Raw genomic sequence first — 21,186 nt, forward strand, 5'->3', positions numbered from 1 at the left:
ACGTGTCAATGCTCTAGGATTCAAACCAAGGCCATATGAGTGCACGTCATAACTGTTCATTTCACCCCATGGGTTGGGCATTTCCAACAATTGGTTGAATACCTGACAGCAATTATACGTTATTTGTGAATTCTACTACGGAAAAAGCTAGCTCTTAACAATAAAACAAAAACTAAAAACTTGAGGTATAGTAACACAAATACATGAAGAAACTGTTAAATAAAATGTTCAAGGAAGAGCATGTATATACCATGAAAATTTTTATTTTAAATATTCTTCACAATATTCAGAAAGAATGAAACTAACAGGAAAGAGAACGATCTTAAAACAGAATAAAAGCATACAAGGTACGTGTGTGTGTGAGAACCAGACAGACAGAGGGACAGAGACAGACAGACAGACAGAGTTTAGTTTGGTTCTGAGCAGCTGTATGCAGTATGTGGATTTCCTTAAACACAGAGAAGACAGACCAGCTCCATCACAAGCACCTTTCATCCTACACTTTACAGACACAGCTACCAGCCCCTCCCAGCACTTGTTTAGAGGACTAGAGAAATTCAGTGAGCAATAACATCTCAATTTAGAGTAAACTCAGAAAATGGATGCTGATAAAACATTCAACTACTAGAATTTAGAAACTACTCACTCATTCTACCAAGACAAATTCTTACATAATAGGAAAGACACACTAAGAATCACAATTTTATTTGTTCCTTATCACACAACTACAGTTAAAATGATGGTATCTGTAGGAAGCAGTATCAGTATGTAGTCTTAGAACATTAGATTTTACTAAGATTAAGTCGCGAATTGAGCTGCCAGTGTTTGTGTGGAGAGTGAAAAAAAAAAAAACTAACATAAACATTGTAATAAAATGTATTCTAGCCAAAGGATTCTTAAAACAAATCTTATTAGAGAAAAAAATCAAGTAACATGCTCTAAATAAAATTTACATTTCAACTATCTGAAATAATCAGTTACATGTTTAAAATAAACGAAATGTCAAAGATGGTTTCATATTTCATATATGTAATATAAAAATGTGCAAAGATTACATTCACATTAGAAATCAGAGACTGTGCTGTAAGTTTACATATTCTTCCCATCATATCTGGACCTGGATAGAGATGCACAGGGAGATTCAGGGTGGTTCCTGTCAGAGGAGATCTTCAGGAGGTAAAGAAGCCACTCAGCTACAAATGCAGAGTATCCAAAAAAGGAAACATACACCTGGGAAACACACAGATTCAACCTCTAACTTCCTCCCTCCTTTTCTATCCAGCTGAATTTTTTCCTTTGTTAATAAAATTGCAGTCATGGAAATTTTCCAGCTTATTCAACAGGAGGCAGGCAGATCAATTCAACAGCTGAGAAATCCCATCCAATTACAACTATCATCAATGCAAGGTTAATACTCTTAATTTACATCCAAAGCCACCTACCACAGCAATCCAATAAATTCAATGGCAAATAACAGAACATCTGGGTTTTTAATACTCCTTTACAATTTAAACCATGCTATGATGAGAAATCTTATTTACTTGGGCTTTTCTATTATTTCCATTGTGTCTTTGACATAGAATCATTAGAGTTAAAGAACCAAAACAGAAAACTAACTGTACTCAAAGCATTTTTTTTAAATTACACTTTATTTACTTTGTATCCCCCCATAAGACCCTCTCTCCTCCCCTCCCGGTCTCACCCTCCCTCCCCCTTCATCACGCATGCCCCTCCCCAAGTCCACTGATAGGGGAGGTCCTCCTCTCCTTCCTTCTGATCTTAGTCTATCAGATCATATCAGGAGGGGCTGCATTGTCTTCCTCTGTGGCCTGGTAAGGCTGCTCTCCACTCAGAGGGAGATCAAAGAGCAGGCCAATCAGATTATGTCAGAGGCAGTCCCTCTTCCCATTACTATGTGACCCACGGAGCTATGTCATTTAACAACCCAATAGATAACGTATGAGATGGTTAGTTCCCTCACCTCAGAGACACCGTCACCACAACTGGAATTTTTCCAAGTATTATTTATATATTATGCTTGGTCAATGAAATAGTTGATCCCTCCCCACTTATTAATTTGGTACATCATTTATGGTGTGCATTTTCTATCAATTTAAAACATATTTTATGAAATCAAAACTTTCATTTCTATTTCCCTTATTGCCTATGAATCCTAGCTATTAGTTAAATTTTGCCTGATGCCAGGTTATACAAGCATTGCCTCTAATTTATAGTATTTGAATTATACATTTAAAATATCTTTACCATTTAAAATTTATAGTAGTAGATGCTGTCAAGAATAATGTAATTTTTTTTACTTTAAGACAAGTCCGATTTTTATAGCATTTTTATTTAAAAGCCCATCCATCTTTACTGATTTCAAATCCCAGCTTTAATGTAAACTTGTAAACTACATTTCTCTAAGCATTTAGTTCAGTCTATTTCCGGATTTCCTATTCTGTATCATTGAATGTTCCTTTCTTTTTTTAATAGAAGTTATATATTACATTTTAATGTTTGGCAGAATTAATCTTTTTCTCTCCATTATTATGGTTTTACTGGATATTCTCCCTTTACATTCAAACAAATAAACTATATAATCAGCTTTCTAGTACCAGTTTTAAAAATTTTGTTCATGTCTATGTACACAGAGAGTAATTAAGTACATGAATGAATGAACTTTGTGTTGAATGGCATTCTATAAAGATGTTTGCGATATCTTAGCAAAAAAGAGTGGTCTTTCAGGTACATTTTATACTTTTCCTCAAAAGTATTTTAACCACTTTAGAAATCAATCTGGTGGTTTCTCAGAAAATTGGGAATAAATCTACTGCAAGACCCAACAATACCACTCGTGGGCATATACCCGAAAGATGCTCAAAGACTTCAGTTTAAAACCAGACACACTAAATCTGTTAGAAGAAAAAGTGGGGAAGACCCTTGAACTTACTGGCATGGGAGACAACTTCCTGAACAGAACACCAACATCACAGGCTCTAAGATCAACAGTCAATAAAAGAGATCTCATGAAATTGAAAAGCTTCTATACAGCAAAGGGCACGGTCAACAGAACAAAACAACAGCCTACAGATTGGGAAAGGATCTTCACCAACCCTATATCTGACAGAGGGCAAATATCCAGAATATATAAAGAACTCAAGAAAGTCAACACCAACAAATCAAATAATCCAATTTAAAAATGGGGTACAGAGCTAAACAGAGAAGTCTCAACAGAGGAGTATCAAATGGCAGTGAAATGCTTAAAGAAATGCTCAGTGTCCTTAATCATCATGGAAATGCAAATCAAAGTGACTCTGCGATTCCATTTTATACATATCAGAATGGCTATGATAAAAAATTCAAGCAACAGCACATGCTGTCAATGTTATGGAGATAGGAGAACACTCGTCTATTGCTGGTGGGAGTGCAAACTTGCACAACCACTTTGGAGACCAATCTGGGAGATTTTCAGAAAAATGGGAATAATTCTACCTCAAGACCTAGCTATACCATTCCTGAGTATATACCTAAAAGATGTTCCACCATATTACAAAGACATTTGCTCAACTATGTTCACAGCAGCTTTATTCATAATAGCCAGAATCTGGAAACAACCTAGATGTCCCACAATTGAAGAATGGATAATGAATGCAACTCAGCTATTAAAAACAAGGACATCATGAAATTTATAGGCAAATGGATGGACCTAGAAAATATCATCCTGAGTGAGGTAACCCAGACCCAGAAAGACACACATGGTATGTTCTCAATTATAAGTGGATATTAGCCATAAAGTACAGGGTAACCATGCTATAATCCCCAGGCCCAAAGAAGACAAGTAACAGGGAGTGTCCAAGGAAGGATGCTTGTATCTCACTCAGAAAGAGAAATAAAATAGACATCAGAAATGGATAAAGAAACAGGGGTGGAGAGCAGATGTGGAGAGAGCAGGAAAGGGAGAGGGCTGGGAGAAAAGGAGAGAAAGGAAATCACTGGAGAGGCATCTCTGAGATGAGCCAGGGACCTGGGACAAGGGAAGCACACAGGAATCTATGAGGGAGACCTTAGCTGAGACTCATAGCAGCTGGAGATATGAAGAGTCCAACATGGTCATCACGTGTAGCCAGGCAGGACTTTGAGTGGAAAAAGGAGGACACCATCTCACCCACAAAACCTCTGTTATGCTTGCAGACAGAACCCTAGCATTAACTGTCTTCTGAGAGGCTTCACGCAGCAGGATGAAACAGATGCAGAGACCCACATTCAAAGATTAGGTAGAGCTTGAGAAACCTTGTAGAAGAAGGAGACAAAGGACTGAAGGAGTAAGAAAGGTCAAGAACACCACCAAAAAAAAAAAAAAAAAAAAAAAAACTACAGGATCAACCAACCTAGGCCCATAGGGGCTCACAGAATCAGAACCACCAACCAAAAAAGATGCATGGGATGGACCTAGCCCCCTAAACATATGTAGCAGATGTGCAGCTTGGTCAACATGTGGGTCCTTTAACAACTGGAACATGGGCTGTCCCTGATTTTGTTGCTGGCTTTTGGATCCCTTTTCTCTACCTGGGCTATCCCTGTTTGGCCTCAGTGGGAGAGGATGCACTTAGTCCTGTTGAGACTTGATGTGCCAGGACAGGCTGGTACCCACAGGAACTAAAAAAGATTAAGAATATATAAAATAGAAACTCCATTGCTAAAATAAAATTAGTTATCTCATCAATTGCTTCTGACTAACCATGATTTTTGTTTTAAACCCTGAGCTTTTAGGCAATAGAAATGCATTTTATCCTTCTGCCTGATACTACCTGTTAAATACCTCAAAAGGATGAAATCATACATGAAGTAGGTAGAAATAGAATTCCAACTTTAAGAGAGTTTTGCGCACAGTTGCACAACCACTGTATTGGTCATCCCTTCCTTTCTTGACATTCTGCTATTAAACAATGCATTTCATTGACATGTTTATTACGAGATCCCACAAGTGCAGAATATCAGTTAATCCTATTTAATACAGAGAGAAGAAAAGTTAAATTCTGATTCAACATTAAGAAAATATATCCAATCCCAGTTACTTTCCTACCAATTACATTTATAGATATCTTTATACCACTTATCACAATAATAAAAATATAGTGAAAATAACCATAACTTATTGATCACAAAATTATAATATCTTACAATTTTTTGGAGTGCTATAACCACTAAAAGAATAGACTCACATTTCTACATCGTAAATGCTATTAACAGATAAGATGAAATAAGAGACATAATTATACTGTCCTGAAAAAGAATAACAATAAAATGATCTCTAAGGACATTCTGCTTTATATAGATCAGTGTCTTGCTCAGCCATCACCAGAGAAGCTTCCCCCTGCAGCAGGTGGGAACAAATGCATAGACCCTCAGCTGGACTACGTGCAGAGAGTAAGAGAGCTTGAAACACGCAGTCCTAAGTGGATGTCTCCATCAAATCCCTCCCTTCAGGGCTCAGAGAACCCTGAGAAAGAAGAGGTAGGAAGGGTGTAAGAACCAGAGCGGGTAGAAGATGTCAAAAAAACAAGGTCACCTAAATCATCAAGATCGAATGTCTTATGAATTCACAGAGACCGAAGCATCATCACAGGGTCTTCACGGTCTGCGGCAGGTCCTCAGCGTAAATATTATAGCTTTTAGTTTGCTTTTCATGGCATTCCTGAATGTGGGAACAAGTGGGTCTAAAATTCTTGTGCCTTCTTTTGGGCTCTTTACCTGCGGTTTGTTTGTTTTGTCTAATTTCAATGTGTTAGATTTTGCTTTATCTCATTTTTAAAATTTTGTTATTATCCTTTAGAAGCCTGTTTGTTTTCTAATTGAGAAACAGAGGGAGTGGATAAAGATGGTAGTAGAGATTGGGGGGGGGTGGGGGGTGGGAGGAGTAGTGGGAGGACAAACAGTAATCAAGATCTATGTTCAATAACAGAAAAAAATGTAAAAAGAGAGACTTTTAATGTTTTCAATTTTTTAAATCGTGAAATTAATGAATATGTGCATTCAAATGATACACAAATTTCTAGGAAATATATGCCATTAATTGGTTATTTTCTTGAGCAGAACTGATTTAGAATAACAAGATTTGACAACAAACCAACTCCAGAAAAACATTCACCCAGACATATTCAGAGACCACAATAAGATTTGGGAAATAAATTATCTGATATGTAAACTGCCCAATATTTTCTCCTAAAGTGATACAAATAAGTATTGCCTGCAATCATTAACTTGCATACTCTAAAGCATAAATAAATCTTAGAACATAAAAAAAAAACCTCAACAAATAGAACAAATATTCACTTGCTGCAAAAAAATATAGCTGCTAAAATTATGATGCTCTTTTGACATACGAAGCTAATTAATTCTGTTTTTCTAATTTTATGAAATGGTTTTCATGATTTCCATAGGTAAGGTCATATGTTCTCCACAGAAGAGTCACATGTTCTACTGAGACAATATAAGGCCAATGAAAACACTTAGGAATACCTCAATAAATTAGTTATTTATTGCTTGCCCTTTTGACTATGTGACCAAAAGATTAACTCATGAGGTCATACTGCACACATGTGAATATGTAAATGTTCACAGTGTATATGCATGTATTTTTATCATACTACTTTCTTGCATAGGATGAAAAACATAAAACCATGCTCTTTCAAACAAGAATAGCATAATGAGGAAATACATGACACTGCAACAGTGATATCTTTGTTCTAGAAAATGGAGTTAAAACATTCAGCAAACCAACAGTATTTACTTACTGAACTATGTGCATGTCAATTCACTTTGCTTAGCTGATTTTGCTATGAATACATAAAATTAATTTGTTTCTTCGAATTTAATTTCACAGATGACACAAGGGCACCTCCAGAAAATTAGTACCTAATATCATAATTCAATGTCCTCTTTAGAAATAATTTAATTTGAATTATGTCTTTAATAAATTAATAAGATGGTGAAAAAAGTTTGAAAAATTTGCATTGTAAAATACTAAGATCTGCCTCGATCACAGCCAAGGGACAGGGACAGATAACAGAAGGAAAAGGACCATGCGTGTTTTGCAAAGTGTTCTGGAGATTCCTAATCACTTCAACTTCTGCAGTCCCAAAGAAAACTTACAAGATCTGGGCACACTATCTTCATATTTTCCATCACAAAAACAGAGGTCCCACCGTTTAGGGGTTTTGCCTTAAGCACCAGCCACGTCTAGCACTGAGCAATGAAAACCAATAAACCAGTGAACACAGGCAAATCCTGTTGTGCTCTCAGGCAGATACTTCTCATCCACCATTATATCTGGGAGACCCTGCATATACTTAGAGAAACAGCCCAGCTACCTCCAAGCAGATGGACAAAGAATCCTAGGGCCTGGGTACCCACAAGTGCAGTGCAAGAGAGGGACCTTCTATAGCTGAATGGACTGGCAGACAACTATGACTCCATGAATGCTTCATCCTAGGAAGAGGTGAGCATTTCCCAGGCCTCTGAGAGAGGCTACTGAGAATCACAGTAACCATCAAAATTTCCTTTTTGCTATGTTTTGTCAGTTGCCCAATCAAACTATCTCGGTCAGCAACGCACCAGTGACTCCATGCTGATAGCCTGAACTGATGAATACACAAGTAAGAAGCCACAGGAACAATTTCCCAAGCTTTTCATTCCTTAACCAATGTAGCCAATTTGCAAATGCCCTAAGCTTACAAACTGTTACTTGGAAAACACAAGTTTGGACCAATTTCATCTTTTCACAGATGATGAATGGCCTGACCTAATAGGAAAGAACATGAGAGTTAAATCTAATCATATCATAAAGCAATAAAAGCAGAGATACCACCAAGTTAAACATATCCACAGCTGCTTCTCATGGATACTAATCAAGTCACTATGGAGGAGAGGAGCACTTTATGCGGAACTTGTTACAGGTAGGCAGCCTTCTCCTTGCACCCAGCATTGTCCTATAAATAAAACAAATCATCAGACTTGCTGGAAGACACATCGTGCCTTATATAAAAGACTTTATAATCTGGCAGCCACATTTCTAGGTTTTTCTTTCCTTTGCTGCCTTCCTCAGGTCTCAGATGATGAAATTAATACCTGAAGCTGTCTACTCCTCCATTCCATCAGTTGTTTTTCGTTTGCCCCATTTCCTTACCAGGTTGGCCTTTTCAGAACTCCATATATATCAGAAGTCGGATTGGTTCCTTCTTGACCTCTGACCTAGTACCTTCTTATGAACCTGAAATAGTGCCTTTCAGTTCCTAGACATGGTTCAGTTACTAGTCATAGTTTTGCTCTGTCTGTGTACAGAATACCTTCAATACTATGTAGAGCAATACACAGAAAGGGGCATTAAACTACTGGACTCTCACTGCTCCAGGGCAGAGACAAGCCCACTGCAGACTGCTTCTAAGAAGAACGCTTCTGATTAACAACATCTACAGCACCAGGTAAGTGAAAATGCTAATTCAATAATAATAGTTTTAATTTTATATAAGTTATATTTGTTACCCTACAACTAACCAAGTTTTACAGATGCACATGAACATACACTCAAGTTAGTTAAATGAAAAGGAGTGTTTATTAGAAATTATGAAAAAACAACTGGAAACTGGCCCTTTAGTGCCATAATCAGCATCTAGTGTTTATCTCCCACTCCATGAGGAGAGAAAAGCTGAAGAATCCAATTCTTTCATTATCTACCCATGTGGGATCCAATTTTAATATCTGGAAAAGACAGTTACTTGTACAAATATATTGAATATTTATTCTTTGCAATAGAGCAGAGATGTGCAAAATTTTAAAATTAAATCTCAGCATCTAATTGTACAATACTCTTCTTTGTAAATAATGTTGTTTCAGATGTGTGACTACAACAGGAATCTTAGATTTTTCTCATGAGTGCACCAGGTAAAAACATTAACTCAAGAAGAAATGTATACACAAACCTATATTAAAAAACATTCCTCAGCTGAGAAAGGCTGTGTCAGTTCATGGCATCTGTGTGTGTGTTTGTTTACTTAAAATCAAAGCACCAAAGATAGCAGAGTTTCTCAGTACTTACAGTCCACTAGTACCAGATAGAAAAGCTCTAGAAAAGAGTTAAGCTCTTTGCTGGTGAGCCTGATATGTCCTCTATGTTCTCCACACTCACCATAGCAACATCATTTCAAAGCCCACATGAAAACAAGAGCTAAGAACTACTTGCCCCACAGTTCACACACTCTTCCCATTGACAACACTAGACAACAGAAGATGCAGCCTTTATAAATTGTATATAATAACACCATATTCTGAAAGGCAATTCCTAATTTCAAATTCCTAATTTCTAAGGATGACACTTCAAAAAATACTATTTTATTTTAAAAATACAAACTTGCAATAAAATCTAAAAGACACACAAAAAAAGAAGCTTATAGGAAATAGTGCAGACATAAGACGCTTGCTTCCTACATGCATTTAATATTCAGAAAACTGGCCTACATGATAATGTCTCAGTATTTGATATCCTACCTCAAACAAGCCAGTCAGTCAGTAAACAAGAACTGCCTTGTGCTTAAACTATTTCCAGGTCTTATCCACGAGCAAAAGACATGTAATTGAAATGTGTAAGTACCATCATTTCAAGTGCTGGTCAGTGCAATGAAGAAAGCACCTGCAGGAGCCAGATGTGAAGATGAGATATCCAGCACCCAGATATAGAGCAGAGCACAGCAGCCAGTGTTTGTCGCTCTAGCATTCAAGAGGACAGGCTGGTAGATACCTGGGACTTGGTAATCAGCCGGCCTAGAAGAATCCAACCAATGAGTTCCAGGTTCAGTGAGAGACCCTTTCTCAAAAAGTAAGTGGAGAAGGATTGAGAGAAACGTGGTATCTATCTCTGGCCTCCACATATAGGCCTACAGGCATGCCATTGCCATAGACACAATACACATACACAGGAGAATGCCAGAGCAAATTAGAAGGTTTTATTTTTCTGTTTTGTATGTGCACGTGTTCGGATGTAAGTGTGCATGGGTGTTTGTGTCCTTCCATGTGTGGTATATGTGTGTGTGTGTCTATGCACACACACATTTTCGGCCAGGTCAACCTTGGGTATCTCTCCTTAGGGCTATTAACACTGTGGGGTACTGCTTTGTTGACACAGTCTCACTGATTGGCCTTCAGCTTGACAACTAGCCAAGCTGGTTGGCCAGCAAGCCTCAGGGATCCTCCTGGCTCTGCCTCCCCAAAGGCTGGCATGACAATTATGGGCCACCACGCCCAAATTTATTCATTTTTAAGATGGGGATGGACTCAGTTCCTAATGCTTGCACTGCAAACATGTTACCAACTGAGCCACAAGTTGGTTTTTTTTTTTAATTTTGCCTGTATAAAAATCACAAAAACCAAGAAAGCAGAAAAAAAAACAAACTTTGAAATACATGAGGCAGAATGAACAAGAACACACAACACCCTGCAAAACTGAAGCTGGCAGAGGAGGTTAGTAAAACAGAGGGACAAAGGACTGAGAGTCACTGGAGAGCTTAGTAAGGGTAGAATGCATGAAATCCATTTGCAGGATACATGACCTTCAGCTAAGTTCTTCTCCGTGTCCTTCCATCTCTTCTTCTGTAAGACAGGGAAGGTAGAGAAGCACCTTAGTCACAGGCTGTGTTGGGGATTGAAGAAATCAACACTTAGGGCAGAGGTTGGCAAGCAGAGCGTGAAGCTGCATCAACCCCTGCTGTCCTGACATTAATATTATCTACAGGCCCCTCCCCTTTTCCATGGCACATGCATTCAAAGATTTTTCTGTGTGTGCCTAGAACACAGGAAAGTAACAGTTTATATACTGTTTTTGACCCATATATACATACCTATAAGGCTTAATGAGTCAATGAGGAACATTAAAACAAACAAACAAACAAACAGCAGGAAGCTGGAGAGATGGCTCAGAGGTCAAGAGCACTGGCAGCTCTTCCAGAGGTCCTGAGTTCAATTCCCAGCAACCACATGGTGGCTCCCAACCATCTATAGTGAGATCTGGTGCCCTCTTCTCCTGTGCAGGTATGCATGAAGAAAGTGCGTTGTACACATAATGAACAAATAAATCTTAAAAAAAAAAAAAAAAAAGAATAGCAGCATCTGATAGTAAGCAAAAATAACAACATACTAGAATAAAAGTAATTTAAAACTTAAGTAATTTTACTTCTCATGTTTCCCCATTCACATTTCCAGTCTGCTGTCAACAATGATAATGAAAACTACAGAGTGAAACTCGGGGCTACTGTGTATCACAGAGGATCAGCTGAAATGTAACCATTGTGATTGGCAGACGATCTGTTGGTGGCTGGAGATATGGAAGTCAACCAGGAGCCTATTGCAGTAACATCAAGGCAAAAGATGAATCTGGACAACAATACAATATAAGATGGATCTGAGACACAGTATAGCAGCAGGGCTGAAAGGACTATCTAGTGAATCACACATACACAGTGAAGGAGAGAGGAAATAACTGACTCTAAATGTTTAAAAGGTTAATTGTGATTTCAAAAAACCATATACTTCATAGATTTGAAGCAGATGTCCCAATGGCTAGTCATACATTCAGGGTTGAATAATAACCGCAGTCCAATTTCAAGTGCTTTCCTTATTCATATAAAGGAGCTTTATACCACCAGTTCCCATGAATGCACTTGTGTTTGCATCTATCAGCCAGAGTAAATCCTTCCTCCAACCCCCCCACACAAACAGACGGTGTGTGTGTGTGTATGTGTGTGTGTGTGTGTGTCTTTCACTCAGGCTTCTTGCATTTCTCATTTTTCTAAATTCATTCATATTCTGAGATATTTTAGTAGTGTATTTATTCTTATTATTTAATGATAATCTTTTATGAGTTCCACATTGCATTTATCCATGAATTAGGTAGAATATCGGTATTATTTTAGAGTGGGGAAGTAAGGTGGGCACACATAAAATAATGCCAACCGACAGGACTACAAAGCCTCCTCACCAAAGGCACATGTAAGGGACAGTGCATGCACAAGAAAAGTGCACTCTAGTTAATGTAGAAGAAGGCAAGGACCATGAAAAGGACCCACAAAGGCTCACAACACATGTTGTTCAGCCTCATCATAGCTCCTGACCTTCCCCAGCTCTCTGGCTCACATCCACCTTTGGAAATGTGCCCTTCACAAGCCATTTCCATTTCTACCACATCTGTGTATCCCAGCTCCAGCTGTTTCTTGGGGACACAATAGCCTAGAAATTCCATGTATGCTGTATGCCCATGGTGGTTTTCCTTTTTAGCCACTGTGGACACTGCCTGCTGGGGACATAAATATGCATGTACAAACGTTTGTAGAACATATGTTTTCACTTCTCTGAGGCACATAACTATGAGTAGGAATGCTGGGTTCAGTGGTAATTCTATAGGTCACTTAGCGGCTACATCACTGTCTCCTCACCAAGGGAAAATAAAGGTTCCACTCGGCATCCTTTCCAAGAGTTGCTATGACATGTGTTTTTTACTGCAGCTACGCTAGTACACATGAACTGTTACCTCGCAGCAGTTTCCATTTGCATGTCCCTGGTAGCTACTGTGCGCACTTCCACGTGCTCATTAACCACTCAGTATGTACTTTCAAGAAGGGTCTATTCAGACCTTTACCCATTTTTTTTAATTTTTCATCAATTACACTTTATTCATTCTGCATCCCCCCAAGGGGATGCATCCCCCCACAAGCCCCTCCCTCCTCCCTCTGCTTGCATGCCACTCCCCAAGTCCACTGATAGGGGAGGTTCTCCTCTCCTTTCTGATCTTAGTCTATCAGTTCACATCAAAAGTGGCTGCATTGTCCTCTACTGTGGCCTGGTAAGGCTGCTCCACCCCAGGGGGAGGTGATCAAAGAGCAGGCCAATCAGATTATGTCAGAGGCAGTCCCTCTTCACATTACTATGTAACCCAATTGGACTCTGAACTGCCCTGGGCTACATCTGTGCAGGGGTTCTGGGTTATCTCTATGAATAGTCCTTGGTTGGAGTATGAATCTCTGGGAAGTTCCCTGTGTTCAAATTTTCTGGTTCTGTTGCTCTCCTTGTGGAGACCCTGTCCTCTCCAGCTCTTACTATTTCCCAGTTCTTACATAAAATTCCATTCGCTCTCCCCAACAGTTGCCCATCAGGCTCAGCATCTGCTTGGATAGTCTGTAGGGCAGAGGCTTTCAGAGGCCCTCTGTGGCAGGTTCCTAGTTTGTTTCCTGTTTTCTTCTTCTGGCTTTCAGAGGCCCTCTGTAGTAGGTTCCTAGGTTGTTTCCTGTTTTCTTCTTCTTCTGATGTCCATCTTCTTTGCCTTTCCGGATGGGGCTTGGACATTTTAGTTAGGGTCCTCTCTCTTGCTTAGTTTCTTTAGATGCACAGGTTTTAGTGGGTTTGTCCTATGTTGTATGTCTATATGAGTGAGTATATACCATGTGTGTCTTTTTGCTTCTGGGACAACTCACTCAGGATGATCCTTTCCAGGTCTCACCATTTACCTGCAAATTTCATGATTTCCTTATTTTTCATTGCTGAGTAATATTCCATTGTGTAGATGTACCACAATTTCTGCATCCATTCTTCAGTTGAGGGGCATCTGGGTTGTTTCCAGCTTCTGGCTATTACAAATAAAGCTGCTACAAACATGGTTGAGCAAATGTCCTTTTTGTGTACTTGAGCCTCTTTTGGATATATGCTCAGGAGTGGTATGGCTGGATCTTGAGGAAGCGCTATTCCTAGTTGTCTGAGAAAGCGCCAGATTGATTTCCAGAGTGGTTGTACAAGTTTACATTCCCACCAGCAGTGGAGAAGGGTTCCCCTTTCTCCACAACCTCTCCAGCATGTGTTGTCACTTGAGTTTTTCATCTTGGCCATTCTCATGGGTGTAAGGTGAAATCTCAGGGTTGTTTTGATTTGCATTTCCCTAATGGCTAGTGAGGTTGAGCATTTCTTTAAGTGCTTCTCTGCCATTCGGTATTCCTCTACAGAGAATTCTCTGTTTAGCTCTGTTCCCCATTTTTTAAGTGGATTACTTGGTTTGCTGCTTTTCAGCTTCTTTAGTTCTTTATATATACTGGATATGAGTCCTCTGTCAGATAAAGGGTTGGTGAAGATTTTTTCCCAATCTGTAGGCGGTTGCTTTGTTTTGATGACGGTGTCCTTTGCTTTGCAGAAGCTTTTCAGTTTCATGAGGTCCCATTTATTGATTGTTGTTCTTAGAGCCTGTGCTGTTGGTGTTCTGTTCAGGAAGTTTTCTCCTGTACCAATGAGTTCTAGGGTATTTCCCACTTTTTTTTCAAGCCGATTTAATGTGTCTGGTTTTATGTTGAGGTCTTTGATCCACTTGGACTTCAGTTTTGTGCAGGGTGACAAGTATGGATCTATTTTCATTTTTCTACATGTAGACATCCAGTTGGACCAGCACCATTTGTTGAAGATGCTATTTTTTTTCCATTGAATGGTTTTGGCGTCTTTGTCAAAGATCAGGTGTCCATAAGTGTGTGGGTTTATTTCTGGGTCCTCTGTTCGGTTCCATTGATCCATAATTCTGTTTCTATGCCAGTACCATGCAGTTTTTAAAACTGTTGCTCTATAATACAAATTAAGTTCAGGGATGGAGATACCTCCAAAAGATCTTTTTTTGTAGAGGATTGTTTTAGCAATTCTGTGTTTCTTGTTATTCCATATGAAGTTGAGAATTTTTCTTTCCAGGTCTGTAAAGAATTGTGTTGGTAATTTGATGGGCATTGCATTGAATCTGTAGATTGCTTTTGGTAAGATGGCCATTTTTACTATGTTAATCTTGCCAAGCCATGAGCCTGGGAGATCTTTCCATCTTCTCATATCTTCTTCTAATTCTTTCTTCAGAGGTTTGAAATTTCTTTTTAATTGAGGAGTTTATCATTTCATTATGGAGTTACAAAGCAAAGCTAAGTATCTTAATCAAGGCCAAGACTGAAAAGAAAAATCAGATAATCCTACTGTAAGATGGTGGCTCACAAAATATGAACTCTCTCAGGGACACAGATTCAATCATGACTCACTTTCAGTGATGCTTGTGCCTTGCACTGTGACCAGAGAACACAGAGTGAAAGATTCTAAAGAACATACGAAAATTCAGGAAATAAAAGTATCATAATAAGCTCAAATGGAACACTGTGTTGAGAACTCATTAACTACTGGAACTAACAGTCATATTTAATTTTGTGAGTCAACTCAAGAAAGAGGAAAGGCTACCTAGAGAAAGTGGAGTGTGCAGGAACAATGAAACAAGGATTAGAAATGTGTGTCATGCCCACAAGAAAAAACAGTGTTGGCACATGGAGCAAGATATATCCCAAAGTTGACATATGAAAAAAATAACAGTAAGTTAGATTTTTAAGGAACAACACTTGGTTCAAACAAAAATAAATCATAGACATTTATAATAGCATTCACTTTCTAAAACTGATCAAAAGAAACCCAAGAACTATCTATCTACTGAAACAAACACTAGGTTCCACAGTCAAAATGACATGAGGTCAAATGGGCATTGGTCCAGTTAGCAGGCCATTTCATATACATTTTCTCGGAGCTTCCATCAGCCACAAAATCCTTAAGCTCATGGGACTTAAAACCCCTAAATGAAGCCAGCACAAAAGAGGTAGAGGCAGGTGGACCTCTATGAGTTCGGGAGAGTCTAGTTCACAAAGCAAGTAGATAGCCAGGGGTGCTACACATAGAAATCGTATCTAGAAAAAGCAAAGCACCACAAAACAAAATAAAAAACGACTAAATGATAGGCCTCTTGCACTGCCGTGTACTTGAAGACATGCCTCACACTAGAGAGACAGCAAACCCTGACACCCTTTGCTAGCAGACTCTCATTGCTGTCACTCTATGTGTCTACAGACATTTTTAATGCGGATTCACTCACTCCAGTCTGAGGCTGATTTTACATTAGTTGACACCTAAATCATTTTTTTTTATTTTAACAAAAGTAAGGATATACAATATTTGCATCTAAAAATTACTAAAAATGCTAACAAAATCGTGTTCTTTTAATAAGAGTTGTATGATACTGTTTCTGAATACATTTTTTTTTTCAATGCAGTTTATTCAGGAACATTGAACAATCCTCGGACCCCGGGGAAAGCCAGCCCACAGCTTAAATAGCCTCTGGGTAGCCAACCCAGGCGTGCCACGGGGGCAATGCAGATAGGTTCACATACATGGAAGCAAGCCAGATCCTCGGCCTTAGCCAAATGTGGAGTTGTTCGTGACAGAGAGCACTCACCATCGGGAAGGTGGAAGGCGGAAACCAGCTCCATCTGAATACATTTTTTTAAAATGCTGACTCACAAAATGTAAATATAAGTTTCACTGAAGAGCCCAGAAGTTACAGGACACAAAAATACAATAATTTAAGCAATAAAAAAACACCTACACTAACAGTATACTCAGACATCATGTATTGGTACATTATTTTATTAGGTTTTCAGAAATTAAAGAAACTAGATGAGAACTCTGAATGCAGAATAATAAGAGCAGAAAAAGTCAATCACTATTTCCAAACGTAGAAAACATAGGTAAATGTGAGAATATCCTTAACTTCATGTAGGAAAACAGAGGCTATACTCTATTATATGTAACAGGTAAATGGCTGGGAGTGTTACCCTGCAGAGACTCTGTTTCTAAGAAGGAACAAAAGTCTAACTAGCTAACGCTCAAAAAAGGGTAAGGAAGTGGCTGTGTCTGAAACAAAGCACAGATATAATAAGGGTAAACAGGAGAGAGGCTCTGATAGCAGGGAGCCCATTGCCTGTCCCACACAGCTGCTTCTCTCTGAGTACTAACATATTTCTATTACTGCCTCTGAAAGAAATGTATAACCTTTCAATAAAACAATCAGGTTTTTTTTTTTTTCTTCTACTTTTAGTTTGAATGTTCCAGTCAGGAGGAACTGAAGAATGGCCTTGCCACATCTCTTGAAATTACCCTTGTTTGTGAGGCATTAGGCAAGGCTGGGCCCATTACAAAGCTGGCCATTTAGGTCAGGCCATGTTGTATGACAGGATATGTAGGTCAGGTCATGCAGGTCAGGCCATGTTGTATGTCAGGTAATGTACGTCAGGCCATGTAGATCCACTAAAACAAGTCACAGGAAACTAGAATGTTAACCCAATTCATACCAACTACAATTTTAACAACAGTAACAAATGAAGCAGAGGAGAAGAATGGATACAAAATTGTGGTACATTTACACCATGGAATACTGCTCAGCAATTAAAAACAAGGAAATCATGAAATTTGCAGGCAAATGGATCAAACTAGAAAAGATCATTCCTGAGTGAGGTATCCCAGAGGCAGAAAGACACACACATGGTATATACTCATTTATAAATGGATATTAGCCATATAATATAAGATAAAGACACTAAAATCTACAGTCCTAAAAAAAAGGTAAACAACAAGGAGGACCCTAGGGGAGAGTCTTAATCCTCATTTAGAATGGCAAACAGAATAAACATCAGAAGTAGGAAAGACAGGGAACAGGACAAGAACCTTCCACAGAAGGCCTCTGGCATACTTTACCTAGCAGAGTATCGAAGCAGCTGCTTAAACTAATAGGCAAACTTTGGGTAGAGTGCAGGGAATCGTATGGAAAAAAAGAGAGAGATAGGAAGACCTGTAGGAGACAGGAGCAGCACAAGGAGACCATCAAGGCCAAAAAATCTGGGTCCAGGGGGTCCTGCAGAGACTGATAAATCAATCAAAGACTATGTACGGAAAGGACCTGGACCCCCTGCTCAGATGTAGCCCATAGGTAGCTCAGTCTCCATGTGGGTTCCCTAGTTAGGGGAGCAGGTGCACTCACTGGCATGAACTCGGTTGCCTTATCTTTGATTATCCCCCTCCCCTGGTGAGGTGGACTTACTAGGCCATAGAAAAAGAGGCTCCTGACAGTCCTGTTAGACCCAATAGGCTAGGATCAGATAATTGTGAAGGAGGACCTATCCTATCATTGGACTATGGAAGGTACCTAGGGTAGGAAGAGAGAAGGAGGTGGGACCAGAAGGAGACAAGGGAGGGGGCTACAGCAGAGATACAAAGTGAATAAATTATAATTAATAATAATAATAATAATAATGAAAAACCATTTGGGGGCCTTTTAGTACCTTTTAGTACAGGTACTAAAAGGAAAGTATTTGTCCTCAACTCATAATTCCTGTGCACATACTACAGCAAAGGCAAATGGTCAGGTCACTGTACTTGGACGTGTCACAGGCAAAGTAGAGCATATACCTGAGTATGATACCGATCCTCTACTGGACAGCATTGTCCAAGAAGGAAACCATGAGACACTGGACATGTGAGATATGTCTGGTTGAAACTGGAATGTGCTGTGGAGCAATATGTCTAGCTTACTTGAAGGCTCAATTGATAAATAATGCTAAATATCTAATACTGACATGAGTAATACATAACAATATAAATATATTAAAATTAATTTCACACCTTTCAATGTGGTTATAAGAGAAGTTAAAATTATATTTTTAGGTCGTGTTTCTGTCTTTGTTTTTCTTGGATATTATTCTTTTACACTGTTGAACAGTTTTTAATAACTATGTAAATCTGTTACAGAATATTCTAGGACATGAATAAATAAAAAGATTAACCACAAAGAAAGCAGTTGGATAAATATGTTATGCTCAAAACATATCTATGGTTAAATTGTTTCAAAATATCGCTGAATAATTAAGGAAATGTTAAGCTGCTATTACTAGGTAAACATTCTTGGATAGCATTTCATGTGGTAAACAAGGATAATACATACTTACTGGTAGTACACTGTGAAATGAAATGTTTGTGGGACATGAGAAAGACATCTGGTACAAACAGAAAGGAAGAGGACACTCTTCACTCTTCTTATTCCAACCATTGGCAGAACCTCCGCAGCACGGGGCTAAGGCTGTACAACTACATGTGGCCCAGTATCTAAAGTATGTTAAGCTGATTGAAACTGTCATAGTCTCACTGCTGGGAAACAGTATCTTGCCATGCTGCAGGCAGGATCAAAATGGTAGAACACAACAAACACTGTAGCATTCATGTGATGCCAATCCCTTATTACCCTTCGTAATTTCTGCAAATACAAGACAAAACCATGTAGAATTATCTCTGCTCTTTGGAGTATATCAGTCACAAACAAATGACATGGCGAATATACTTATATTATTCTTATAAGTGTATGAGGGATAATATATTTTGCTATTCTCAAGTCTAATTTAAAAAATACATTACTTGAAGCATTTTTTATCTATGAAGCAGAATATTCACATATAAACAAGTAATTTATACAATTTTCTCCCACGAGCCTTGGCTGTATCCCAGTCACAGAACTCTTTCCTGCTATGTGTAAGCCATGGGTGCAATCCGCAGCACCACAAAACAAAACAAATCTAATTAGTCTCAATACTTTTGTTTCTGAAACTGGATTATATTTCTTGTCATCTTTCTCTCATTCTCAACAGACAAATAAGCCAAAGAGAAAAAAAAAGGTGGGGGGGGGATAAAGTAAAATTAAAGAAAGGACTACGATCATTTGGCAATAGAGGGGTCAGTTTCCTTCCTCCAGCCTTTTCAAAGGATACTGCCAACCAAGCATGGTAGGGCGGGCAAACGATTTCATCAGTGCAAAGTGACAGAAGCCTTCAAGGAAAAGTGCACAATGGAGTCAAACTGCTATAAACAGAAGTGAGAGTGTTCGCTCTATGACAACAGAAACGCATGTGTGTACAAAGCCCATGAAAATACTCACTACCAAATCAAAGAAAGAATATCTGAAGGACTTATATTCTAGAACTTTATTCAGGCTTGCAGCAACAGAAATGTCTTGAGTCGTGCCTAAATCTAACACAGCAAAGCTATTTTCTTCAAAAGTAAGGATGTAATACCCTTTTCCAAATGTCTTATTCTATAACTTAATTGCCCCTATAAGAAGCAAGGAAAAGAAAAAAGTGAACTATAAATTATGGAGGAAAATCTAACATAATGGTGAAATAGTATTCAAAAGCTGATACCCTTTTTGCATTAAAATATTCAGGGCTAATTATGATTTTAGCACTTGTTTTTTATCCTTGCTTTGTTCACTGGCCAAACTTAAACACTTCTCATCTCCTTCAATGAAAGTAGCGCTATTATGTTTCTGGAAGCATGGGCAGGGTTCCTCAAAGCCTAATTTTAAGGTCTTAATTGGCTGAGGCAATGGGAGACTATACAAAGCCCACTTCACAGAGAAGGGCAGGATTGCCAGGTCAGTTGAGAACAGATGAAGAGCTAACTGGAAGCTATTGCTGAAATCTTGCAGAGTGTTCTGGGAAGTTTTACCGAAGAGTGACTTACACAAAATGGAAGCAAACCGTCTACCACCACAGGGCTGAACCCAGAGAGGCTGGGCAGTATAAACAGAATGATGAAAACTTAAAAATGGTTATTTTCACTTAACCACACATCACCAAACCAAAAAGTCTGAATGGCGCCACTATCAGTTCTGTAATGTGCTTTGATTTTAGAGGTTCTGAGATTATTGCCTTGTAACCTCTAGGGTCCCAAGTCCTAAAGCTGCTACGTACTGACACTTCTCTCATCTCATACCATGAGATTGGCCTTCTGCTTTTACATGTGCAAAATATGAAAAGGAATTCATCATCAATCCCTCCATCTCCCAACCCAACATCTGTAGTTCCACACAATAATTAACATGTCAAATTATCTTGATCCACATGCTGCTTAATGCTTAATAATATGACCCTAATAAATCAATAATACACATGATAATAAAAAGAAGTTGGGTAATTGATTTCTTTGTCATCAATTCTAATTACTGGTAATAAATTTCACAAACAAAGAAAAGAAACCAATTTTTATCTGTGTAACTTAGACTCTAGAAAAGAAAAAGAGCTAAAATTAAGCTATGAAAACTTTTTAAATCGTTTTATGTTCACATTGACAATAAAGACACATACTAAAAAAATTATTAAATTAAATGGCACCTTACACATTTGGGTTCCCAGTGAAGAATTTATTACTGATTTCCAGTGATCACTTAGTGGGTCAACAGAGAATTCAGACATTGCTAACATTTCAATAAGAAAA

At 38.5% G+C, this 21,186-nt stretch overlaps 1 protein-coding gene across 3 annotated transcripts in view; it reads right to left on the reverse strand.

Moving 5' to 3' along the window:
- Cep128 (centrosomal protein 128) overlaps positions 1 to 21,186 on the reverse strand; it is a 351,418-nt gene that overhangs the window by 166,581 nt on the left and 163,651 nt on the right. Inside the window, exon 21 of one of the 3 annotated variants that reach the window (XM_060387988.1) lies at positions 9,485 to 10,641. The exons of the other annotated variants lie outside the window; for them this stretch is intronic. Coding sequence (XP_060243971.1) covers positions 10,604 to 10,641 — 38 coding nt within the window. The 3' untranslated portion in view covers positions 9,485 to 10,603. Of the gene's footprint in view, positions 1 to 9,484; positions 10,642 to 21,186 lie in introns of those variants that run through there. 3 annotated transcript variants of the gene reach the window in all.

Source organism: Meriones unguiculatus, chromosome 7 (assembly GCF_030254825.1).
Source record: "Meriones unguiculatus strain TT.TT164.6M chromosome 7, Bangor_MerUng_6.1, whole genome shotgun sequence".
Classification (NCBI taxonomy): Eukaryota; Metazoa; Chordata; class Mammalia; order Rodentia; family Muridae; genus Meriones; species Meriones unguiculatus.